The sequence below is a fragment of the Zonotrichia leucophrys genome, chromosome Z (assembly GCF_028769735.1).
Source record: "Zonotrichia leucophrys gambelii isolate GWCS_2022_RI chromosome Z, RI_Zleu_2.0, whole genome shotgun sequence".
In the NCBI taxonomy this organism is placed as follows: domain Eukaryota; kingdom Metazoa; phylum Chordata; class Aves; order Passeriformes; family Passerellidae; genus Zonotrichia; species Zonotrichia leucophrys.
In genome coordinates this window covers 12,625,361-12,651,963 of record NC_088200.1, presented here as the reverse complement: position 1 = coordinate 12,651,963, position 26,603 = coordinate 12,625,361, and the positions used below count along the sequence as shown (strand labels likewise).

The window sequence follows — 26,603 nt, the reverse complement described above, 5'->3', positions numbered from 1 at the left end:
CTTTAAGAGAAGTGTTAACTAGATGTGTTTAGGTTTCCACAGCACCCATTATTACTGTGCAAAGTATTCTTTATATGTGATATTTTACATTGCATTGAAATGAAACTTGGATTTCATTTATCAAGTTTTTGCTAGTACTCCTTGGTAGCTAAGTCATTAGTGTTCAAGTTCTTCACCCTTTGTCTGCAGAACATGAGTTGTTCTTGCTTGATAGGTGGTCTTAAGTTTTCTGTTCCAGGAAATTAGCATTCCCAGTCTGGTGATGCACAGGCTATGCAAAGGTATGTTTAGTTCTGAATTGCAGCAGCAGCAGACTTTGAAATTTTATCTGCTTTTAATGAGAGCACACTCCTCCTGTGCTTCTTGTCACCTAGTAAATGAAGCTGCAGTTTTGTGGGCAAAAGCTTTTATGAAGTACTGCCTCAATCAATATTCCTTTCAAGCCACTCTGTTTAAGCTAACTTATGTTCTGACCTGAAAACTGTTTGAGAATTTGACCTCCAGTAAATGGTCAATGACACTTTCAAATGTCACAGCAGTTCACAAGATTGGTATATGCATTTAGCTCCAGTAAGCTGAGTAGGATTACCCATCTCTAATTTATATGGCCGCCTACATAAGGCAAGCACCTTGAAGTTCCCCAGCTTCTGCTGATTAGTACCAAAATATCATGGTTACATCTTTTGGGTTTTCCCCACCCCTACGCGAAGCAGTAAGATAAATCATCGAAAACCTGAAGAAACTGTACAATTGCATTTACCTTGTGGAAAATATCTTTGTGATTTGAAGTATTTATTTATAATGCTCTGTTACAGAAGGTTTATCCCACTGGGAACTTCTGAGAGATCTTTCATACCTTTGTAAAACTAAAAGAGTATTTTAATAACATGCTGAAAAAGAAATCCACAGATATTGTATGAATGTATGTTTTCTTTCAAAAAGAAAGGAACTTCTTGAAGGACAAAATCAAGCAATTCATTTTAGATATAAATTTAGGATTGGAACAGTATCAGTAATATAGTGATATGGAAAATTATGTTTTCAATCTGTTGAAACTAATTGTCATTATTTAATGAAGCTCTATTATTCTGCTCTATGTATCTGTTAGCTTTTGGCCATGCTGCTGATTTTTCACTAGGATGATATGGATTGAGTGGCTTGGATATGAGAGAGACTTTCACCATTATGTCTAATTCACAGTCTGTCGTTTTAGAGTCTCTTTGTCTTTTGCAAAACCCAGGTTATCTTAGACTGAATGTATTGCCTGACTGTAACATTCATCCAAGTAGATAAACCACTGACAAAACTTGAAATCTCACAATGATGTAGCAGATAGGAACAGAACATGTACTTAGAGACATTCAGCTGTGAAACAAATATGTCTAACTCCAGAGTCCACAGTTTCAGGAGGGTCTTCTCTTAAGACTAGGATCTATATAGTAGTCTTTGCTTAAATATTACCAGTGGTGGCTCAAACTGTATTTCCAAAGTTATAATGCAATAGTTAGATCCTGAATGCACAGAATAATATAACATTTTTACGTAGTAATTGCTGTGGGTATTCTGCTAAATATAAATTGGAATGGTCTCAAATGTGCACTCCATTTGTGCATGTTGTTGACCTCCTATGGTTTTGTTGTTCTGAGCTACTGTTTCCAAGACATGTTGATATGTTACTCATATTGCTGTGACTCATCTGAATAGTATGAAGAATTCATAGCTGACAGTAAACATGAAAAAAAACCCTTCACTGTAAGTTAGTCACTGTCTGGCCTAGTGTACTTACCATTTTGTCCTCATATTTAATCTTATCCTCAGAGAGTCTTTGCTTTGCCCAGTCACTGTGTATTTGATCACAAATACTAATTTGTGAAGTGGATTTGAAGTGGACTCATTTGCAGGTTTAATTCACAAAGTATACTCTGTTTGGTTTTGTTTGTACACTTTTATTTTGTTATGAACGCATATAAAGTTTGTGTGTATTTAAAAATGTATACTTGTTATAAGTAAGATCTATATATGGAAAATATAAATACTATAAATGTATAAATAGTTTCATAATTGCAGATATTATAATCCATTGCCATTTTAATGAACTATATCAATGTATATCCAAAGATAGATTTCAGTATTTTGGTACTCATGTCTACTGAGTTATGCTATCATGGTATATATGTTAATTGTTAAATTTTACAGTCAAACATGTGAGAGTTACTTGACTTTGTCAGGAGTTCAGCCATCTACAAATACCAGTGCATTTTGGCCAGAGTCATTGATCTACTTAATGTTGTTTGAAGGTGAAATGAGAAGAAAGCGATAACGTTTTTTAGTATATTTAAGGACAGGCATTTTTAACATAGCAAAATACCCAAGGAATTGGAACCAGCTGAACAGAGTCTGTTCTTTATAGCAGCTTCCATGACTATTTTTTCCCCCTTTCAAACTTACAGAAATCCAGCCTTACCAGCCAGTTTGTTTCTTCCTTTCCCTAGGTTAAATAAACCAAATGGCTCAGCCTTCATTGGTGGATTTTCTACCTGGCTTGTCCATTTTTCTGCTACATGTTTTCCACTTTAAAATATGGCGCACAAAATTTTGTTCTTGAGGTTTTGAGAGCAACCAGTAAAATGCAAAAAGTCTTTTAAACTGAATAAAGCAGTCCTATTAGTATTTCCAGAGATAAAATTTGTTTTCTTTTTTCTTTTAAATTAACATTCTGAATGTGAATTTCTGGACATATTCTGTTTCTCTGTTGGCCTACTTTCTTTCTTGTGTCTGTTAATTTGTGGTACCCTGAAGGATATGATATGCTTTTCCTACTGTTTAGTTAAATCTGTTTACTGGGTTGGGGCACACCTTTCAAGTCACTGAAACGTATTTGAATTCTGATCTTGCTGTCCAACATTTTAGGCCTTTTCTATATGGAACATATATAAATAACAAGGAAGGTTAATACATAAGAACTGGTGTCCCATTAAAGGGAGAATAAACTAGAAGCTCTTCTCTTTTTTTGTGGGAGAAGTATTTCAGCTGCATGCACAGACACCATCAAACATTTCTATAATTATTGCTGTCAAATTCAGAAATTTATATCCAAAACAGCAGTTAAACTTGAAAGTGTTAACTTGTCAGGTTACATGACTGTTTGAATTTCAAGATAAGGTCATGTTCTTTTCAGCATTGGTGAAGATGTGTGCAGTGAGAGCACATACATAGTTGAAAACAGTTGGTATTGTGTAGTTAATAACCACTGTATATATTTGGCGAGAGTGACAACCAGACTAGAACTGGTTCAGTGAACTGATTGTTTTTTAGCAGTGCAGCAAGTTAGGTGGGTTCATGGAAGAAATGCTTCAGTTTAATCTCAGTTCTGCTCAAGATGCAAACCAATGGTAAATGTGTGATGGGAGACCAGCTTCACTAATGCACTAGTGCACACAATAGCAGCTTTCTAAAAAATGGGTTTTTCTTACATCAGAATTCTATGGGTTTTTTTAAAGTAGGAAAAATAGGCTGTTGAGGACAGTGTTCTGTGTTAAGTTAGGATTTCTCATTTGTGTCTGGGGTGGAATGCTGGGGAGTGGTTTAGATGTATAAATGATTAGCCTAAACAGCTATTGATGTAATTGTCTGCAACTGAACAATGAACTGTTTTTACTCACTATCTTCTCACACTGTTTTGCTTACACTGTGCCAGCCAATTTTTACAGTTCATAAGATGTCAATAGAAATGCTAAAACAGCACTGGTGGCCTTAGGCAGTCCAACAACATGGCATAAAAATAGATTGATGTTAGGAAGTGACATACTGTCATAACCAGTTACTGCATCAATTGTCTAGTTTTATTATCACTTACACTGGAAAGGTGGTAAAAAAAGGTTATGTAAAAACTTTTCTTATGTTTGACAATTGTCTTTGGTTAAGAAAAATGCAAAATCCAAAATACTTCAATTAAGTTATTTGAGCCCAAACATGGAGCTGATCCAGGCCAATTTAATAATCTCTCATTAACAGCCTTAAATTTCAGCATTATCACTATTTCTCTTGAAAGACTATTTTGTAAGACATAATGTGATCACTGAATTAATTTCTACTTGTTGGTTTACTTAAAAGAGGAGTTTCTGTCAATGTCATTTTTTCAGATGGAGGTGAACAGTAGAACTGAAGCACAGAACATACTAAATACTTTAACTTACAATAGCCCTGATTTGGCTGTTTCTTATTGTTAGCAGTAAATACACATAAAGAATGTGTCACAGGGTTTGATATATCACAGTATTTTCAGAGCAGAGGTAATGACTAGTTAGCACAAATACTTCCTGAATTCCTCACTAGGAGAAACTTAATGCTGCGCTGACTTAGAACTGAACACATGCCTGTTTTGAAAACAGAGGACAAAGTGCAAAGCTATTGCAATCAGTATTAGTCACTTGAGTTTTTGGAAGTGCTTAGAAAAGTGCTTTGGGATTTGGACATGATAGTATTTTATAATTTTAGCCAGGGATAGTGAGATTACTAGGAATTTCTTTGCTGTTCTTGAAAAGGGCAGCATCAGCTCTTCTTACAGAAGAGATTGTTTTCCTTTCCTCAAGAGGCTAAAACATTGGCAACCTAGGTTGCTCCTTTTAAGCATGGTTTTGGACTTTAAAACTGTACTTGTAAATCTTCTGTGTTCACAGTGACTACATATGGCTGAAGTGTCCAGTTTGTGACAGTTTATGGCTGTCTTTCTGTGTGCATTAATTCAAACTTTGCTCTGATTTTTCAGAGATAAAAGTTCTACAGGATGGGTGGCAGGCCAAGACCAAATGTCAGTTACAGGACACTTGTAATGCCTTTTGATTTTTTTTGTACTTCTGTGCTGTTGTGACAAAACATGACAGTAGAAAATCTGTCAGTCTTTGTATCAAAACTCTTACCAGAGCCCCTGCAGATTTGCTTTGACTTCAGTCATTTTTCTCTCTGCTCAAATTACCAGTTGTAATTTAACCAGTAAAATTGACTGACCACTACACAGCTTACACAAGGTGCAACCTTTTTTTGGTATGGAAATCCACAGGTGAGTCTCCGTATCTGGTGTGTATAGGAGCACAATATGTACCGCAGAAATTCTCAGGAAGTCTGAAGTTGGTGTTCTCTCCCTTGCTACAAATTAAATTTCTCAGATTTTTTGAAAGCATTTCCCAAAATCTATAATTCTTCATGGTTATTTTTGGATACCTATAAATAATAGGTATTTTATCTTACTTTCAGCTTCTTTGTAATACTGGCCACGCTGAAGAAAAGTTGGGTTTTACCTATGACAGCATCATTATATGGTAAGTAGTAAAGAGCACTAGGCAATACTAGGGAACTTCAGTTGTTTTGATCCAATTAAATAAACTTCATTTGTACTTCTGAACTAGTATTTTGTATTTATAATATGTTTGAAGCTTCATAATGCAAGTATATAACCTGCAAATATTTTAATGAATAAAGTCAGAAATATATTACTCACTATTTGCCAAACAGAGACAAACCCTCCAAGTTACAAGTGTAGATTTCTTCATTATATTCCTGAGATGTAAAAGTACCTCTAAGTATTTCAGTAGTTGTAGAAAGCACTTGTAATCAAAACGTACATCTACAAAATTCAGAGCATACTCTTGATAAAGAGTCAAGATTTAAAGATCAGTATTTTATGTTGTACTGGTATACGTCCATGAAGCTCTACTTGCCTTGCTACTGACATGTCCTGTGTATATTCTTTTAAGTGAAATTTCTGTCTATTTTTTGGCCATTTTGACTGTCAGATGTAACTACATGCTTATTTGCACACAGAAATTTTTAAATTTGTCTTGAAGACCAGCACTGGTGACAAAAGCAAAGATCTAATATTTAATGCATTTCTGTGTTCTTTCAATTTAGATCTCACTTAAGCAGAAAAGGTTAGGAAAGCTAACTGCTCTTTGAGCAAAATGTTGGGAAACTTTGTGTAATTGTTTCCTCAGCTAAAACTGATGTCTCTGTCTTTTTGACTATGTTTTCATTGCATACCTAAAGATAGCGACACATCTCTTTTTGGCAGCTTTTGCTTTTGAGTGTTGAATCTCATGATAGTCTTTTCCTTTGTAGTGGTTTCACTGTGCAGTTCATTAACTGGTCTGCAGCTTCCTCACAGGGGAAGAGGAGGAGGAGCCTCTGATCTGATCTTTCTGTTGACCAGTGAGAGGACCCAAGGAAGTGGCCTGAAGTTGTGTTAGGGGAAGTTAGGTCAGATATCAACCCAGAGGATGGTTGGGTAGCAGAACAGGCTCCCCAGGTAGCCTGGCAGAGTTCAAGAAGTGTTTGTTTGGACAACACTCTCAGGCTCATAGTGTGATCCTTGGGATTGTCCTGTACAGGGCCAGGAGTTGTACTCAAAGATCTGTGGTATCAGGAATACACTCAGTATCAGTGCAGGCTGGGCTTGAACTGATTGAGAGCAGCCCTGCTGAGAAGGACTTGGGGGTCCTGCTGGATGAGAGGCTGAACATGAGTCAACAGTCCCGTGTCCAGTTTTGCAAGTCCAGAAATCCCGCTCTGTCCTGCATCCAAAGCAATGTGGGTAGCTTATTCATATTACAGGAAAGATGGTCTTGAAACAGGTCCCTATTTGGTGCTGAAAATAATAATCAGTTCATCTTTTTTGCAAATGGTATGGCAGCTTACTTTGTCTAGGTATCACCTGGGAGTAGGCCGCTGTTACAGTGACTTACCCTGGCCAGGTATTCACCAAAAGACTCTGAAGATATTTTGCCTTGGAGTAGCTGATTACTATGTAGGACAACCCTAGAATAAGGGAAAAAAAAAACCCAAACCTTTTTAGAAGTAGTAATTCAGTCTCAGTGGATGAAGTATTTATGATCTTAGATGTCCAGTGAAAAATCCTCTTAGAAAATGTCATTGGGAGGTTGAGAATTCCCACCCCACCCTGCATGTTGTTGAGGAAGAGGGACGAATATGTTGAGGGCCTTCAAAAGGACAGTGTGCTACCTCATGCTTTCTAATTCAATTTCTGGAGTTCTTCCATATCTCATTTCTTCTTAGCTACCTTATTCTACCTCTTAATTTTCTTGGACTAGTATTATCTTCAGCTGTTTTGTCAAATAACTTGTGTACAGGTTTTCATTCTGTGTCATTTCAAGGATATATAAGCTGTTATTTGAGGGAAAAATCATTTGTGGCTTTTGCAGATTAATATATTGTCTACATCTGCTGACCAGGATGAGGGCTTGCCTTCTAGGTTGCACATGAGAAGACCTGAAAGTCAGAAAATTAGTTCAGAACATTTATTTTTAAAAATCCTACTTTTTGTCTCAAACAAGTGAGTTGTAGCTGCATGTCAGATGGCGAAGTCTTACCTGCTGCCTAATAGTTGTTTCTCCCTCTTGTTTTGTTCATTGCAGTCTGAGGTTAGCTTTACTAAATGAAGCAAAAGAGGTGCGAGCAGCAGGATTGCGAGCCCTCCGCTATCTCATTCGAGACTCCAGTATTCTCCAGAAGGTGCTAAAGTTGAAAGTGGATTATTTGATAGCCAGGTAATTTTTCTCTTTCTTCTTGTTGCAAGTTGTAAGGTTCTAAATCACTTTCCTTTTCATGGTTGATACAGGAGAGAAGTGTTTCCCTAGTCTCTTATGGTTTTAGTGAGTAGTTTAAAAAATCCTTTTTGCTTCAACAGAGTATTTCATCAGACTAGCTAATCCAAATAAAATACTGTCCTAATATGTGATACATTACAAGTATCGAAATAATTTCTAATTTTAGTCATAAATGCCATTAACTATTAATTAATATTAATTAATATGGTTGAACTATTAATAATTTTCATGTCTTAAGTTTTTGTATGGGAATTATTTGATTCTTTGTATTATCACATTGCTGTAATAGTTGATGTCCAAGAATTTGTAGTCTAAATATAATCAGTGACACAACAGAAAAATACCAAAGGGCAAACCAACAGTGAGATAATAGAATCAACATGATGAATAGATGTAAATAATAGGATTTCTAGTGCTTCCTGTAACTAAATTTTTTATTTAATATGCTGGTATGGATATGTGTGAATTTCATTTCTGTTTATAAATATACACATGTAATATTAGTGTGCTGTTCAACTTCTCAGAGCAAAAGAGTTTTCTGATTTCAAACTCTGAAAAACTCAAGGTGTGTTGATGTGAAACATTAGAAATATTTCATGTGGTCTCATTTGCAAATGACAGATGCAGCTGCCTTGGAAAATAGTTGTTGAAGCATTATGCTTTGCCATTTTATATTTGAGAACATTTTAGTGACTTAGTTGTAATGAAAATAGCAGAGAAAATATAAACCAAACCTAACTGATGTATCATAATGAGTGTATTTGCTGAAAAGTGTAGTTTTTAAACCATAAGTCAATTGTTTTTCTTTTATACTCATGTGCATAAATATTAACATGACGTGTTAACCGTTAAGGTGAAAGTTACAAAATGTGTTTTTTTTAATTTACTTTAGGTGCATTGACATACAGCAGAGTAATGAAGTAGAAAGAACACAAGCACTTCGATTAGTCAGAAAGGTAAAATCTCCTATGTATGGTTGTATCTGCTGTGCCACTCAATTGTGCTGACTCCTGGCTGTCTCCATCAACAGTGCTTTTTCACAGTCTCTAATACCTTGCTTTACCTTTATCATGTAATAAAGCTGATAATTTAAAAGACAGAAAAATGTAAGAAAAATGTAGTGAAGAGAGTTGTTTTAGTTTTACAGTTCTACCATTCAGAATCTCAAGTGTGCTAGAAAAATCATGCTTACTGGACGAGGTTTGGGAAACACTTATCAAGAGTGAATGCAAGAGCATAAAAACAATATTAAGTTTCAATATTGAAATTATGACTACTTCATTGTATAGTTTGTTTAAGCATCTGTGAGTCAGAGATTGGGAGATTTTCTGCCATGCAAGACCTGAGACAGTTGTCACTGAAGTGATCATTCAAGGAATGCTTATAGCCTAATGCTTTGTTGGTAGCAGTTGATGCTGTCCACAGGATTTTGTCTCAGATACTCAATGAAATGTGTTTAGTCCGTGATGGTTACTGTACTGTGCACCCATGGATGTGAGACTTAAAAGTATGGTTGCTGCATTTTCAAGTTCATCCTAGAAAAATTGGCATATAGAGGTACCAAATGTCTTCAGGAAACATAATATCCTGCCTTTGTGCTGGACTTTGCTGTTCTTTATTTTTCTCATATTCTTGTAGAAACTACCGAAGTCTGGAGTAAAGTTTGAAGTAGTTGAAGAATGGTTCCCCAGGAGTACTGCCCATGTTAAATCTCTTTGGGTTTTAAATCTATCTAAATATATTTTCTGTCTCACAGGAGATGCAATGTACTTGATTAACAATTGTGCCAAAAAAGAGAGTTTTAAGTATTAAAGACATTTACCTCCAAATCCAAACAAGACAAAAACAAACAAAAAAGCCCCAGTATGAAGGAACAGGTCCTTAATGAAGTTGCACTTTTATTATAAAAGTGCTTTGTGAATCTACTTTGAAAGAAGAGCTTCTGTGTAGTCTCATCGGAGGATGGTAGCACATCCATAATCGGTTTTTATTTGGGTCAGAAATTTGTCCTCATTATTTCTGGGCTTTTTTGAGCATTTTCTGCTTGAGCAAAAACTTCTGTCTTGCATGAAAGAAGAGAGAGACAGCAAAAGAAACAAATTCATTTGCTTGATCTGAAAAAAATGATGGTCAAAGAGAAGCTTCAAAGAAAGCATACAGCTGACCCTTGGTGGTTTTTTTTTCTGTCGTGGTGCAAGGATATTGGTGTGCACCAGGTGTATGCATCAAATGCACAGGCTGTGCAGCCACGCTTGTGGTTCCTTGATGCTGAGAAATGTTGATGGAAAGCCTTTTCTAGCATCTTTTGCTACTTACCTCTAACATTGTTTTCTTAAAAGATAATGTCAGACCAACAAAAAGCCACCCAGCCTGCTACCACTAAAGTTAGCAGCTTTCTCATATGCTGTCTAGGCCGCAGCAGTTAAGCATGCATTGGCATAGAGCAGTCAGTACTCAAGAAATTCTCTCACAAGGAGTACTGTGCTTCCTGAATAGCATATTCTGTATTTTCACACTGTCTTTTTGTTACCCTGCTCTTCCCCTTCTTCTGTCTTCATCTCCCTCAGTGTATCAGATTTAGTGATTTGATGCCAGGATTCCTAAAAGATTAGGAATAGGACTATATAATATAAATGACTAAAAGCAAAGAATAGAGGGCACATAAAATGAAAAAAAGCTAACAAACTCGTTCAGAAGATAATTAACTGTGAAACTGAATTGGGCTTTTCCAGTATCACAGAACTATTGTTTTCAATTTCAAGATCTGACTCTTTAACCTCATCTTAGGTAGTAAAAATGTCTGTGAGAATTGCATACATTAAAATTAAAACCTTCTCTTTTCTTTCTTTTCATAGAGAAGAACAACAAAATATAAAGTAGTAATACTTCTTTATGAATTTAGAAAAGGCAATTGTAAACTTTGTTTTAAAAATATTAGGTTTAAATGGTGTATGTAGATTTAAAAAAATTAACTTTTTAAACTTGATCTCGAATAGTTTTTGAAGGCTGAGTGCTCACTGCCTGTTTTGACCGTAATCACCTCTACATTTACGGGTAAAAGTATTACAATTTAGTATTATCTTCAGCCATGAAAAGGATGTCATGAAGTTGCTTCCGGAAGCATTTTTATATCTGATAGAAGTCAGTAACACATTTCTTTTAAATTTTATGGTCTGGGTGTTTTCTTTTTAAAGCAGAAGTCAGGGTTAGATGCAATATGAGCCATGTTCTTTCTTCCTCTTTCCTAAAGGAGTCTTAAAAGACCAAATTCATGCTCTCTATTACTTATTTCATTTTTGCTGCTTATAAGAAGCTTTCCTTTACCTGTCCTTGGTCTTTAGAACTGCATTTTAATACACAGAACAGATACAAAGTAAATGGGAAAAATTGTTTACTGATGTGTTTAGAATTGAGCATTACAAGAAGCCTTTCCTTCTCTTGTGTGCAAAGCAAAGAGGACAGTGAAGCAGAGCAGCTTGTGTCCTCACAGGAAGTCCCATGTCAATATCAGTAGCAAACAAGTTGCAGTTTCTAGAGTGGATTGGTGCACCTATTCTGTTGCTTATTCTTTTTTCTTTTTTCCAGTGTAAAAGTGAAAGACTGTGTGGGTGGGAGAGAATTTGTTTTCTCTTTAAAGTCCCATCTTAAAACTTCCTGTTTCGTGGCATTAACATTATGTATAACAAGAAGCTTCTCAAAAACATGTATTTAAAGATAGATTTGTTAAAACTGTTCCAATATTTTGTTCGTAATTGTTGATCCCCTCTCATTTTAACATCTCTGCAAAAAAAGGTAAAAAACTAATCATCTTTGCACAGATACCTACAACACTGCAAAGGGAGATGTGAAGTGGATATAGGACAAAATATTTTTGGAAGAATTATGAAGATAAGCCTGGTTTTGTTGAAAATAAAAAAGATGATAAGCAAAAGCATTGGAAACTAGTCTTAATTTTTTAGGTGCTTGATGGATATTGAGTATTTTTTTATGTCTCATTTTTATTTATTAGTAGAAAAAAAAAGATGACATGGCTGAGTGGGCTATAAAACATTGCACTGTTCCCTTTGTAGGCAACCACACAAAAACCTGCTTCCTCCTTAGTAATACATCAGTTTAGTGATCTTCTTGTTCCAGCAGGATATTTTTCAGTTTTCACAAATTGAAAAAATGTGAACGATTGCTCAGCCTTTGTAGTCAAAGGCTCACTTGGGGGACAGTGAAGAGTTGGTGTATTGGTTGTTCAGGAATGGTTTTCTTTAGCTTTAATACATCTTGCTCCTTAATCTGGTGTGAATTCTGAATATCTCAAACTAACAGCTGAGGCTTTCTGTAGTGCAGAATGTCCCTAATAGTCGATGAGTTTGTAGTTGACTCTGTGTCACTGGATAATGTTGTCAATATTTTGGCATACTGGACATATTGGATAATGTTGTCAAGATATTTCTGGGGGAAAAAAAAAATCCTATGATGAAGGTAGTCCTAATTCTCACTGCAAAAAACATCTTTTAATTCTTTCGGATTAAGATAAAATATAAAAGTAAAAAGCTGAAACACAAAGAGAATGGTAAATTGACAAACAAATTGAAATTGAAAAAATTTCAAGAGCAAAATAAATAGTTGTGAAGATTCACCAGATACAACCAAGTAATAGGCAGACTGGTCTGTCTAGCTGTATGAAGGTAATAGAATACTGGTGAATATGTAAGAGTATTTAGAGAAATGTAAAGAAACCACAAGGCTTTTTCTTTCCTGTTTGGCAGATGATCACTGTGAACGCTTCATTGTTCCCCAGTTCTATTACTAATTCTTTGATAGCAGTTGGAAATGATGGTCTTCAAGAAAGAGACAGAATGGTTCGAGCATGTATAGCCATTATCTGTGAACTAGGTAAGATAAATTTTCTTAATTAGTGTTCAGTTTTGACATGGTTGTCATTCACAGTACTTGTTTAATAAGGAATTAGATGTTAAGTGTTCCTATCAACAGTTTCACGGATTTTAGTTATTTGTGTGATATAAACCAAAATTACTTAAAAGCTATTTATGTATCATAGGCAAAGGTTTTAGATTTTCATCTTTTCCTTCAAGACTTGACAGTTTTGGTTTGCCTTAAAAACATTTCTCTACTGCAACTGGAGTTTCTTAAAGTAATGGATTTGAAATAGGGAGATTTCCATACACAAGATGCTTACAAATTTAGAAGAGTTCAGCAAACTACAAAATATCCTCATTTTAAAAAAATTTTGAGATGGGTACTGTAGTAGTCAGGACAGTGGTTAGTACTAACTCCCTAAACTTTCATTTGGCTGCTAATTTTTAAAGGTTTTCGAAATCAATCAGTGGGAAATAATTCAGTAATTTTACAGGATTAAAGTTTCTGTTTTAAAGAAATAAACAAACTGTTACTCTTATTTCAGTATAAATATTTTATCTATGTTGGTTCAGTGTAACGTGAAAACTCTTCATGGGAAAATCCAGAAACTGCTATATGGAAACTTGATTGGGAGTTAAGCTGGGAAATGGCCCAGTTGGAGACTGAGTGACCTTTTTTTTTGTGTATGATAAATGAATCCAAAATCACCATTCATTACCAGTGTCAGCTGGTTCCATAAAAAGCTCTACATATGCCTTAGCAGTGTTCAGCATAAATAAGATACTCATACTAGAAATTACGAGTTTGTCATGTACCATGAAATGTTTTATCTTAGTTCATTGGCCAAAATTACCTGTTTTCCTTTATCTAGCTCTTCAGAATCCTGAGGTGGTGGCTCTTCGGGGTGGTTTAAGTACCATCTTGAAAAATGTGATTGACTGTCAGCTAAGCCGAATAAATGAGGCTCTGATAACTACAGTTTTGCACCTCATTAATCATCCAAAGACCCGACAGTATGTGCGAGCAGATGTCGAATTAGAGGTGAGTGCAGTTTTATTTGTTTAGTGACAGAAATTAAACACTTTATTACTCATTAAAATGTTTTACTTTTGTCTCAGATTTTCTGTGTTTTAGTGCACAGTGTCTAAAAGATAAAATGTTTTAGGATAAAAGCCTGAGACTTACAAAGCAGAAATAATAGAACAGTTTGGAGTGGGACTGAGGAAAGGGCACTAGTAATTTAACTGTATTTTCATGTGAAAATAATGCGTGTCTTTCTTTTGTTTAGCGAATTTTAGCCCCTTACACAGATTTTCACTACAGGCATAATCCAGACACAGCGGAAGGACAACTCAAGTAAGTGTTAGTGCTGCTACTTTTGCCATCAGTTATGTTCGTAGCATTTTAATTGAGCTGTACTTCCTTCCAAATACCAAATTTCTAGAAGTTGAATTTTGTAGGCCAGAGTGCAGTTTTCTAAAATACAGTTAAGAATTTAAGATTTAAAATGGTTTGTTTAGCCTAGAGAGGAGAAGTTGAGGCACGCCCTCTGCTGAATGGCAGCCTTTTTACTACCTATGAAAATGCTTTCAAGATGATATAGGCAGGGCCCTTCATGGTGGTGTAAGGTGGGAGGACAGGAAGCAACAGAGAGAAATTGAAGCAAAAAAGATTTCAACTTGGTATTAGGGGCAGTGGGGATGATTTTATATGTGAGCCTGGTCAAGAGTTAGAATATGTTGTCCAGAGAGGTCCTGCTGCCTTGAGTTTCTAGCACCCAGCTGGATAAAGCCTTCAGTTTTTTTGCAGGTATTCCAAGCTGAATTACAGAAGCTTGTATACCTCCTAAAGCTCTGGACACTGTAAAGGCATTTACTGAGTTCTTGCAGAGGTGTTGAACTATGATGACCTTTAAAAGTGCCTTCCAACCCAAACCATTCTATGTTTCTATAATCTGGCCTAGTCTGGTAACAGGTGACTTTTTGTGCGGTGATTTGGACTAAAGAGAGATCTCCTGAGGTGGCTTACAACTTGAATTATTCAGTTTTTTTAATTATGAAACAGGATTAGCTGCTTAAGTCTGGGTAACTGAATAAGGTCCAAATCTTTTCATCTCTGCTGTAGACTTAGTGTCAGTGGAGGTGCAGAGTGATTCATATGACCCCTTGGGGTGTTTTTAATGTTATCCTCCTGTGGAAATTCCCCTGGAAGAGGAAAAGTAACAATAATCAAAATTTCTAAACCTTTCCTGTGTGTATATACATTGTGTAAATACATATGTACACATAAATGCATGCATAAAATACTTCTTTTACTCTGGATTTTGTCCCCTATCTCAGTTAACTACCTTTTAATAATAATACTGTAGTACTGTTTGTTTTGTAGTTATTACCTGCATTGTGACATTTTTGTTTCACCGGCAGAGAGGACAGAGAAGCGCGATTCCTGGCTAGTAAAATGGGAATAGTGGCTGCATTTCGATCATGGGCAGGTAAGATTTGTTTATTTGTTTGAAATTGGATGATTGGAAGTGTGGTTTTATTTCTATTATAAATGGCACAGGATCTGTCTCATTTGATATGTCTAATTTCTATCAATACCTTCCTACAATGGTACTTAATATGTGTTTTGATACTGTAAAATTGGAGGATGCAGTGCATAGTTTTCTTAGACTCCTGAGAAGGCAAAGCTTTTCCCCTTCTCTGTAAAATGCCTTATAAATTACATTTTGATGGTCATTCTTGAAATCTAATGTGTTAAAGGGTATTTAAAATAATATTCATATCATAAGAACTTGCATTTGAGATGGTTCTGCCACTGAAAATGAAGTCTTTTTGTCTGTGTTAATAGATACTGGCAAATATTTCACCTGCTTTTGCCGTAGCTGAAGAGAAATTGGAAATGGACATAGCAATTTTTCATGTAGAAGATATTTCTAAATCAAAAAAGGTTTTTTTTTTTCATTTTACTTAATCCTTTCTCTGTGATATTACAATATGTGAGATGAATGTACTGCCTCAGGGATTGCTTTTTTTTTTCCCAAGACACTGTCTTGCAGATTTCAATCAGTTAGCATAAACATTCACCAAAATTTTGAGTGGAATTTTTCCAGGCTATACTTAAGCTGTTTTGTGACACTATTTGTGTTATTTTTTAAATTCTGACAATTATCGCTAAGCTTAATTTTAATATCTAGGTATCTTTCAAATGTTCTCACATGCTTGAAGAGGAGGCATGTGATGACTTTGAAACTTTTCAGAAAACAGTTTCTGATAGGTGTGTTACTGCATCTTCCTGGACTCAGGCACTTAGATCTAACAGCTGTTAGAATTGCCCTGAGACTAAAGGAAAAGGAATTAATTTGTTAGGCTTAGATACAGCTTTTGAATGAAATACCTTACAGTTCTCCTCAGACGATGAAAACCTTCAGGCTCATTAGAGACACTTTCATCTTTTTCTCATTTCTTCCATGCATATGTTGTTTTCACAGGTAACTTTTGAGTACTGTTCACAGTAGGAAGGACAAAAGTAGCACAGTTTTTTAATGAGGAAACAAAGTTTTGTGATTAGTAATTTTTTTTTCATGTGTACTTATTTTCAAACTGGAAATCTAATTTAATAATTTGTCTATTGTTCTTTCTTTTGTTGATAAGGGAATATTGTTATACATTTAATGTTTTCTAGGTATTATCAGCCTGTGCAAACCTGGAAATTCTGGGATTCAGTCTCTCATTGGAGTGCTCTGTATACCAAATATGGAAATCCGGGTAGGTGGTGAATATTTAGTACTGATAATATGCTTCCTGGAATATATTACTGAAATAATACTTAATGTTTTAATTAAGTTATTCTTAACTTTTAAACAATTAAGTGGTTTAAATAAATACAGACTCCAGTTATGAAACATGAAACAAGAACTCCAGTTATGTTCTTGAGTTTATTTAATCCCCAAAGTTCAAGTCTGTAATTCTGTTATAAAATTACTATGAAATTGGGAAGCACACTATGTATATGTGACAAAATGAAGGAGAGAAAAATTCATAAATAACTTTTTACTCTGGTCACAAATCAAAAGCACGTTTACAGTAGCTGCAGTCACAAGTTATAAGCATAATAATCAGAGTTGAATTCCAGGTTAAAAAAATGTTTCTTCACAAATTAAACTTAATAGAGAAAAGTTGATGGTTCCAGATGTAACTGTTGTAAAAATCTGCAGTCCAAGTAGCCTGAACTACTATTGCATTCATAGTGCCAATAAGGGACAATTCAAAAGTAAAAAAAACTCATTCTCTCTTCTTCAGTTTATTTCCATTTGTGAAAAAAACACTGCAACAAATGCACTAGTGTTACCACTCTAGAAATCTTACGGGACAATTTTGTAAATCTGTAAAATTCCTTTTGTGTTATGTTTTCTCTGGTAGCGAGGTCTGCTTGAAGTTCTCTACGATATATTTCGTCTTCCTCTCCCTGTTATTGCAGAAGAATTTATCGAGGCACTTCTCAGTGTAGGTAAGTATTTAAAACAATTCACATAAGCATTCTGTGTGTTAAACTCCTATACAAATTTAAAGCCTTTGCTGTCTCCTATGTACTGTAAATTGCTTTGTTTTATCACTGAATTTATTGGGTGCTCTGAAGTCCTGTCTGAAATTCTTTATCACCTGTTAAGTGTTATAAGTTTGATGAAAGATCAGCATAGTTAGACATTAATGCAAAGACTGTAAGGTCAGCACTACAGATTAGACTTCTTTGAACTGTTAGGAATATTCATAATTGTGGATGTGTTAGTGAATACTACAGACAAGTTGTTAGTCAGTCTTTTCTGTATATTGTCCATCTGTTAGTTATCTCCATTGTCCTTAGACTGCTGCTTTTTTGAGGGCAAGTTCATGCTTTTTCGTGTCTTTGAATTTAACCAAGTTAGTATTTTACCTTTAGAATTACTCTTTTGTAAACCCAAGAGAAGTCTCTGCTTTTTTAAATTTATAAGTAAATAAATTTGTTGCAAACTTTCTACTCCTATATATGGATGTACCTTGTAACATTTTAGATGCTAATGGTATTTTCTCTTAAACTTGTTTAATATGTTTATGAATTGGAAATATCACTGTTTTTGTTGACACTTAGATATAATCTTTGTCCTAGCTTTCGAGGTACCCTTGCTTTGTTCAGGACTGTGGACGAGATGACTTGTTAGAGATCCCATCTCTGACAAAATTTTCTTTAATTTGAAACCACCTGAAATAATATTTGCAGGCAAGGGTTATTATTTACATGCAGACTGCCATTGTAATAATACTGTAAAAGCCAAGTTTATAATTACCATTGTCCATATTTTCTTGTTCTAGATCCAGGCAGGTTTCAAGACTGCTGGAGGCTTTCTGATGGCTTTGTAGCTGCTGAAGCTAAAACTGTTTTACCCCATCGAGCCAGGTCAAGGTGAGGATTTAATGACTAACTCAGTCTAAGCCATTCCTCTTCTTTTGTTTTGTGGCAGTGTGGACAAAACGTTTCTTGTTTTCTTGCAGGAACAATAAGAAATGTACTTTCTAAACTGTTTTCCTACTTTTTTTCTCTTTAGGCCTGATCTCATGGATAATTACTTGGCTTTAGTGCTTTCTGCTTTTATTACCAATGGACTTCTGGAGGTAACTAATGACTTTCAGTTTTAATAGATGCTTGCTACATCTATTGCTTGTTATACCTTAAATGTTGTAATGTTTTTTTGCTTTCTGAAGGGTCTGGTTGAAGTGATCACAAGTAGCGATGACCATGTATCTGTCAGAGCAACTATCCTCTTGGGAGAACTTCTGCACATGGTAAATACCATTCTATGTAACTACTTGTAAATAGATACTTGCTATTATAGCATTAATTTGTATTCCAAGCTTGAAACATGTAGTTTTCATCTGAATAGTGGATTAATTTCACATTATATCTTCTGGCACTTCATGGATTAAAGCCAGTGTAATTCAGTAGGAAGACTATTTGGAAAGTATGTAAACTGCTAGGGGCTCTGCTCCAAGGCTGTCCGTAGGTCTGACTCTCACTTTCTTGCCGTAGCAGCAGTTGTATTTTTAAGCTGGAACCCTCCGAACACTCCCATCAGTAACTGTGTTTGGGAAAAGGACCATTGCTAATTTTTGCTTTTCTTAGAATGATGGTCAATAGGCCTCTGACCAAGTGTGTTTAGCTTTCTGCCTCACAGGGGAGACAGATGAAAATTTATTCATACTCAGCTTGATGTGCTTTTGGTACTTTATGTTACTCATTCAGGCAACTCCATCTTGGTTCCCTCGTGCTGCAGGGAAACTTCAGCTTCATTCCACTTCTGTGGACCTAAGACAGCTCTTACAGTATCTTCTCTCTCTGAAACTAATCTTGTACTGAGATGATGATACTGTTTTCATAAATACTCCAGTGCTACATTTTTTATAATATTATATCCTATTTTTCTGGTTCCCTGAGTACTTTTGAATGGGCGTGATTGTTAACTCACACTGGAATATGCTATAAAGCACAGGTATTTTTTGATTTTCTGAAGGATGATCTGTTAATCAGATATGGCTACTGTTTCTCAAAAACTGGAAAAAATACTTACCTGTTTATTTAGTGTTTGGAAATGTAAGTAATCTCTTTATCTTCACGTTCTTTAGTTTCTAAAAATATTTGTAGAACTAGATGTTTATTAAAAGCACTTAAATGTCCAGTAACTTAGAATGTTAATAAATCAGGGGGTTTTGTGCTGTAATGCTTTAGTAGAAATCATCAGCTTTAATTGTATTTCTGATTTTAGGGTTTTTTAGTACTTTTATATACATGACATAAGCTCCTGCTTTGGAAGTTTTTGCATATTGCAACTTAAACTCCAGTGGAAACAATATATATTATAAAACTCTGAAATGGTTTCAAGTTACTTGCTAGTGTAATTCAGGTTGATTTGTTAGATCACAAATTCAAAATCATGTGGATAGTTCTGTTCTGACATTAAGCAAAATGTAATTTTGTTGTCATAAATTTGTGAAAATCTTGTGAAAAGTGGTAGAGTCTTGAAATGTTGATCCTAAAAAGATGGATGAAATCGTTATAATAAGTTATTTTAACTGGTCTTTTGTTGGATTTTTTTATAGGCAAACACAATTCTTCCTCATTCTCATAGCCATCACTTGCACTGCTTACCAACACTGATGAATATGGCAGCATCCTTTGACATCATGAAAGAGAAAAGACAGTAAGAATTATATGTTACATTTGAAAGCATAAAGTTCTGTCACAAAATGCTATCTTCTCTGAAACTTCGTAATGGAAGAAGTCAAATAATTATAAATTCACACGTCTTTAATACGTATTTCTTCAACTTTGTGTTCTTAGTTGGGTTTCTTTGTAGAAGATAAAATGAGTGTATTGAGGTTTCTTTCACTTGTAAAAATGTATTTGTTAAGGATTCTTACCATTTCTGATTTCTCTTGTCAGATCAGTATTCTGATACATAATATAATGTTCTTTCTTTCATTGTGTTGTCAGTGATAAATTACAGGATTTTTCTAAACTGCTAGTGTGAAATGATAAATAGTGCTTGTAGCGTACTTCCTAAAAGTGTAGTGCTCTTCTGTTTTTAGTTTTCAAGGTTTCTTATATGTCAGTGGAAAACTTTGCTATGCAATGACAGCATTCGTTTTTCAAAAAAGGCAAATCTGGAGTTTCAGGAGAGGATATTTCACATGGCCCAAGTGGTGGGGTGAAAAAAAGGACAAAGGGCAGAAGACAGATGCTTATGCATTACCTGAATTGTTGTCCTTGTTGGTATTTCTGGACACACCTGATAGAGTAGTAAGAATTCCCATTTCTGTTGAAAGAAAGTGTTTTTTTAGAAGTAGTATTTTTTGTTTGAGGATTTTGTCATGGGTCAGCACTCTACACTTTTATAGTCTGAAAAATTGTAATCTTTTTGTTACAGACTAAATTTAAATAAGTGACCAAATCCAAAGGTATTTGTTTGAAAATAAAATAAAAGCGCTTTCCTACACTACACTATGACAATTTTTGTTTATGGGGAAGATAGATTGGCTTGACTGCTCTTTTTAAGACTTCCTTATTTTGATTTGTTCAGTAGGTGGGGTTTTTTCTGCTACCATTCTTTTGTAGTTAACTGGTTTTACCCTTGTCAGTGTCATTGAAGTTACTCCCTATCTTTTCCCAAAAAGCAGAAACATGCTGTTGCTGAACTGTTTAGATATAAGAGCAGGGAGTGTACTCTTGATAGTCCTGCGACCCTTGCAGAGAGGCGGGATCAGGATGAGAGTGGATGAGAGACACTTTGTTACTCTAAGTTGAAGCAAGCGCTCTCAACTACTAACTTCGCTGCAGAATGTTGATCTACTGTGATATCTCACAATGGAAATCAACTTTAAGCATTTCAGTATCCTCTATGAGGTGTAATGGACACCAATAATTGCAGAGCAGAAGAAAAGTTATCAGTAAGGATAATACTTCAGTGCTAGAAACTCCAAAAGATATTTTTCTGTATAATTTTGATATGAGACTGAGTCTTGTGGTTGTATAAAAATATGTCTCAAGAAAATAATTTTCTTTGTTTCAGAATTGTTGGTCAGCTCTTTCTTGAACTGTTTACTCAGAAGGTGGTGGCCCTCTTTAGTCTGATAACAATTGCCAAATACTAATTATAGTATTTCTTTTTTCCAACAGGCGGGCAAGTGCAGCACTCAATTGCTTAAAACGTTTTCATGAGATGAAGAAAAGAGGCCCTAAACCTTACAGCCTTCACTTAGATCATATTATTCAGAAAGCCATCTCAACACACCAGAAAAGGGATCAGTACCGTGTGCAGAAAGACATCTTTATTTTAAAGGTATTGCAATAATTCATTTTTCAAACCTGAATTTGACCCTCTGTTGTGGAGACTTGTATCTTACCCCTCAAGCTTTACTCAATGTAATTCAGAATAATTTGTGTGATTCTGTGTAGTATTTTTTTAATCTCATTTGTCTTGTGGACATTTGTGGATACTAAATTGCATTTCTTTAAATTAAGGAATGAAATTCCAGTAACTTTTAATGATTTTTGCAACCAGTTGTGATCCTTAATGCAGTACTTTTAGATCGTTAATGCAGTACTATAACCATAAAATTTACTGTGAAACACAGCACTTCAATGGTTTTTAGATGAGCAGTGGGTAGTTCATGTGGCAAGACTGAAAAAGATGATGCAGGGAAACCTGTTGTTTCATGTCTGTATTCCAGGATACTGAAGAAGCGCTCATCATGAATCTTCGAGACAGCCAAGTTCTCAATCACAAAGAGAACCTCGACTGGAATTGGAATTTAATAGGGACCATACTGAAGGTGAGCTTACAAAGGCCATGATAATATGTTGGAGAAAAAGTCTTTTTCACTTCTGAGCTTTGGCTTTCTAATATTCATTCCAGAATACATCTAATAATTTGTTTTATTTCAGGAAATTAGAATCTCCTGGGTTTAGTCAGTGCTGCTGTCGTCTCTTTATATACAACCCTTAAACTACATTAAAAAATCATGATAGTTAAATTCACAGTTTCCTAAGAAGCATGTATTAAATGTTTTATGTCTTTATTTGTATAGAATTCAACTTTATAGAATTAGATATATTGTCTTTAAAGCTGCTAATACTTCAGACTGCAGAGGGGTACAGCTATGTTTAGATTCATAGCAGATTTTTTTAAATTAATGTGAGCTGAAGGTTTTATTAAGAGATGGGTTCTAGATCAAATTTCAGATGCTTAGACTGAACCATGTATGAAAACTTCATTAAATGTTTTGAACTAATGCAAATACTTCTATAGCATTGATTTAATTACAGAATTAATTTCTTTTTACAATATAAAGGAAGTAACTAATGGGGTGATGGGCATTGTTTTAAATATATTTATATATCTTAAATATATTTAATGCACAGATTTTAAGATACTACCTCTTTTTGTAAGCGGAAAATATACTTTACTTGACTAAGAAAACTTTTTAAATACTTAATATTTCAAACCAAAATTATTCCAAAATGTCATTCTGTGCATCAAAACCATCCTTGAGCTGAATAGCATTCTCTTACTGTCTTCTTTGCTGTGTTGTAACAAAGATGGTGAAAGTACAAAAAAGGCTTAATGGTGACAGTCATAATCAAGACTATGTTGTTTTTTTGAGAAAAAGAAAAGAAACTAAATATTTCTGTGCCTTTTTTTCAGGGACCGATAAAGTTGAAAGAGCAAGAATCTGTCTGGTATAAAGACCTGAATATGTATATGACAGTAGCTTTGCTCCACCAGATTTCACTGTTTAAAGACTTTTTTACTGCCATTATACCATTTACTGGGTTACTATATAATTATTATTAGTCATAGATACTTTTATCTTTGATTCCCTATTAAAGATATTACCAGAAAACTGTTTTTTCAGAATCTCACTGTTAGTATGTGTAGTACTTTAGCAGTGGAAGCTTTATGTAGTTGACCTCTGTGTTTTGGGTCTATTTTAAACTGAAATTTATGTCAATCAGCGAGTTTGCCTGCCATCTCAGACCTCCCCAGCAATGTATTTTCTAGTGTCATGTCAAAAAGCTCCTAATGTCTGAAAACTGGGGTCTCCTTTCTGAATGAGAAGTGTGTGTGTTTTCTGGCTTACTTCTAACCATTTCTGTTCCTGTGTAACACCAGCATAAACTGAGATAATGTTACCAGAGCGGTTGTCTTTAGTCCCCTAATGAGCAGGATCCAGATTCCAGTGTCTGAAATTTGTTACCTCATTTGGCTGCTCACCTCCCCCTTGTCTGTTGCAGCCTTGTGTCTGTGGAACATCAGCTCTCTAACCACCTCATTGTGTGCAGTTCAGGTGGTGCCTTACTGCCTTTTTCACTTGCTCAGCTTGCTGTCTAAGCTGCTGAAAGAGCAGCAAAAGTGTCAGCCTCATCTCTATCTGGCACTGTTACTTGGTGTAATCAGTTTTACTAATCATTAACTAGTGCTGTGTGTGTGTCTCAATACTGGAATACCAACTGGAAATGTAGAACAGTGTCGCATAGATAGGAAAGAAGAATGTTTGATTCACTTTTTTGCCATTCCTGACAAGAAGATACTCACTAGTAGCAGCAAAAAGTAATCTAGAAACCATACAGACAACAGATGGTTGTAAAAATAGAGGAAAATGTAATGGGAAGAATAGATCCTAAAGAGAATATTATTTCTCATGTGGTCCTTCTTAATGTATCTTAGAAAGTATCAACAAGGGTGTTTAAATACCATTTTAATAAGCAGCATTTTTAAGTGATCTGTAACAGAATAATGATTACTTTTAAGCCAATCTGTTGAATATTCAAAACAGCAGCTAAAAATTATTTCCCTGTTATGCATATCAAATTTTTTGTTATTTGCAGAAAAGAAACTAAGCAAAATTGTTTATTTTTCATCAGCTTCTCATACTTTTTTTGTTTTCATTAGAACTGTGGTCTTGTACGTAGAGTATGTGGCCAATATTACCTGTCGTTCTTGAGAGAAAAATTGAACAATTCTTGAAGCAGGCAGCGTGGGCTTTTCAATAAAATCATGGGGTTTTTTTTAAGATATAACATTAGGTGCAAGAAAACTTTTCTGATTATTAAGTAAATACAACTGATAGAAATAAGTGAATTTTAGTGACTAATCAAGGACTGATGTGCAAGTTTCATATAATGCTATATTTGCTGTTTTTTCTAGTGGCCAAATATAAATCTAAGGAACTACAAAGATGAACAGCTGCATAGGTATGTAAAAATTATGTAGACTTCCTTTGAAAAAAGAAATTTGGAAAACCGGCCTTTAGTACTGCAGTAAAATATTCCCTAGATGTGTCATGTTTCTAAACCTAATCTATAGATAAGAAGTTAAGGTGTAAATTTGGATAATTAAGTTGCAATATTTGCTTTAAATAAACAGGTGTTTAAGCTTCTTTTCTATGCACAGGTGCTTTATATATTTAGTCCCATAGGAATCATACCACTTGTGCAAATACTATATTTAACTTTAAACCTTAGAATGTTACTGCTTGATATATCAGTCAGAAGTGTTTTATGTCAGAGCTTGGAAAAATTTTACAGAGTCAAATCCATAGTTGTACGGGTTTTTAACTGCAGCTTTCATCAATATCCAAGAGGAAATTATTTCTAGTTGCTGTTAATAGCAGGAGAAGCATGTGTGATTTGGAAAAAAAAAATACCAAACAAACAAAAAGCCTCCGGTACAGCTCTGGTTCCTTTCATGTTTGTTGTCAGTAAGACATGTTTATTACTTCTGTGCCTGTGTGGTCATAGTGTTACTAATTAGTTCTTGGATGTGCCTTTTAGCATATGTTTCAGAAATAGATTATATTATTTTGAAGAATAGGTCAGTACTTGTGGGCATGAAAAGCTACTTCCTGAACTGGGGGAAAACCCAAAAGATGGAATATATGCTGAAAGGCTCTGTGGCTCTGCTTTAAGTTTTTACCAAAAAGTAATTGGGCTACTTTTATTATATATTTAGAGCATAAACAGTAGCCCCATTGTTATCATAATCATGATTTAATTTTACATTTGCATTTTTTCTGGGTTTTCCTGAAATGTTAATTGCCAGTCTGTACTTCAGGGTAAAGGATTATTTTCCAAATATGGTAGTTTATAACATTGGTTCTCTAAAGCAGTGTTTGCAGTTCTGACTATGACACCAGCACACACTCCTCAACCTCTCTATGTGGGACAGTGTTCCTGTTCCATGTTTTGTGCTGCAGAATTGCTCAAGCATGGTTCAATGCCTCAGTGATTTAACTCCATATAAATTAGGAAAATCTAGAATTGAATTGGTGTAAAGCTTCTATAGTTCATTGATCATTTCTGCAGAATTGGGAGCTTAATGGCTTTAAAATGCTGTTTCTCCTGTTTAATTATAAGTAACTAAGCCCCAAATCTCTTTTGTTTCGCTGCTGATGATAAAAAACAATCTGCCGCTTTGTTTTCCAAGTGTAAATTACATTTATTTCTTCTTCTATAAATTGATGTTTTTTAATGTTAGTGTTGTTGTGATGTAAAAATGTTGTAAAAATGAAATTCCAGTAATTTTTTTAAGGATTCCTTCAATTCAGAGAGATACATTTCATGCTGTGTATGTATACATACAGGATCACAGAGTCATGGAAAAGACCTCAAAGATCATTGAGTCCAAGTGCTAAAGTCACCGCTAAAGGTTCTAAGTGCCATGTCTATGTGTCCTTTAAATCCGTCTGGAAATGGTGACCCCGACAATTCCCTGGCCAGTTCAAATACCTGACCTCTCATTTAGTCCAGAAAGTTTTCCTAATATCCAATCAAAACTTCTTTGGGGCAACCAAAGGCCTTTTTCTCTCTTTCTGTCACTTGTCACCTAGGAGGAGAGACCACGTCTGCCTGGGTACAGCCTCCTGTCATGGAGTTGTAAAGAGCACCAAGGTCTCCCCTGAGCCTCCTTTTCTCCAGGCTAAACAGCCCCAGCTCCCTCAGCTGCTCCTCACAGGACTTGTGCTCCAGACCCTGCCCCAGTTCTTTTGTCCTTCTCTGGACTTGTTCCAGCACCTCAATGTCCTTGCAGTAGTGAGGGGCCCAGGGGCACCAAAACTGAATGCATCCATGTTGATGAGCACACATACTCGCTTAAATATACACATAGATACATATGTGTATAAATTTGTGTGTCAATATATATTTATTGCTAGTAACCCAGGATAAAATACATTTTATTTCACAAAACCTAATTAAAATGCTGATTTCCTTTGTAATTGGTCCTGTGTTTGGAGTTAGGCATAGTGGCTTACTCTGGCTTTTTCAAATATGAGTACAGTTCTGTAAGTAAGTTTTTTAATATCTGACATGTCTGCCTTCTGATGGAACATTTTGTGTTATTTTAAAGCACAAATTTATATTTTGAAGAGTTTGTGAGAGAAGGATCTTTGCTGGCGACTTATTCCTGTGATGCCAAACTCAAGCTACATTGCTTGCTGTATTTTTAAAAGTCTGAGAGTGTGTTAGCAGCATGTTATGCTTCAGAAATGGTTAAGTCAGGTGTCTGGAAATAGTGTTGCTGAA

At 35.1% G+C, this 26,603-nt stretch overlaps 1 protein-coding gene across 2 annotated transcripts in view; it reads left to right on the top strand.

Annotated features, from left to right (window-relative positions):
- The window catches only part of RICTOR (RPTOR independent companion of MTOR complex 2), a 72,571-nt gene that overhangs the window by 21,129 nt on the left and 24,839 nt on the right, over positions 1-26,603 (top strand). For both annotated transcript variants that reach the window (XM_064735153.1, XM_064735152.1), the window contains exons 4-19: positions 5,254-5,318; positions 7,428-7,559; positions 8,512-8,575; positions 12,380-12,506; positions 13,363-13,532; positions 13,780-13,847; positions 14,915-14,982; positions 16,176-16,258; positions 16,913-17,000; positions 17,840-17,930; positions 18,073-18,139; positions 18,230-18,310; positions 19,622-19,722; positions 21,198-21,360; positions 21,752-21,853; positions 24,229-24,275. In XM_064735153.1, the coding sequence (XP_064591223.1) occupies positions 5,254-5,318; positions 7,428-7,559; positions 8,512-8,575; positions 12,380-12,506; positions 13,363-13,532; positions 13,780-13,847; positions 14,915-14,982; positions 16,176-16,258; positions 16,913-17,000; positions 17,840-17,930; positions 18,073-18,139; positions 18,230-18,310; positions 19,622-19,722; positions 21,198-21,360; positions 21,752-21,853; positions 24,229-24,275 (1,517 nt within the window). The remainder of the gene's footprint in view (positions 1-5,253; positions 5,319-7,427; positions 7,560-8,511; positions 8,576-12,379; positions 12,507-13,362; positions 13,533-13,779; positions 13,848-14,914; positions 14,983-16,175; positions 16,259-16,912; positions 17,001-17,839; positions 17,931-18,072; positions 18,140-18,229; positions 18,311-19,621; positions 19,723-21,197; positions 21,361-21,751; positions 21,854-24,228; positions 24,276-26,603) is intronic.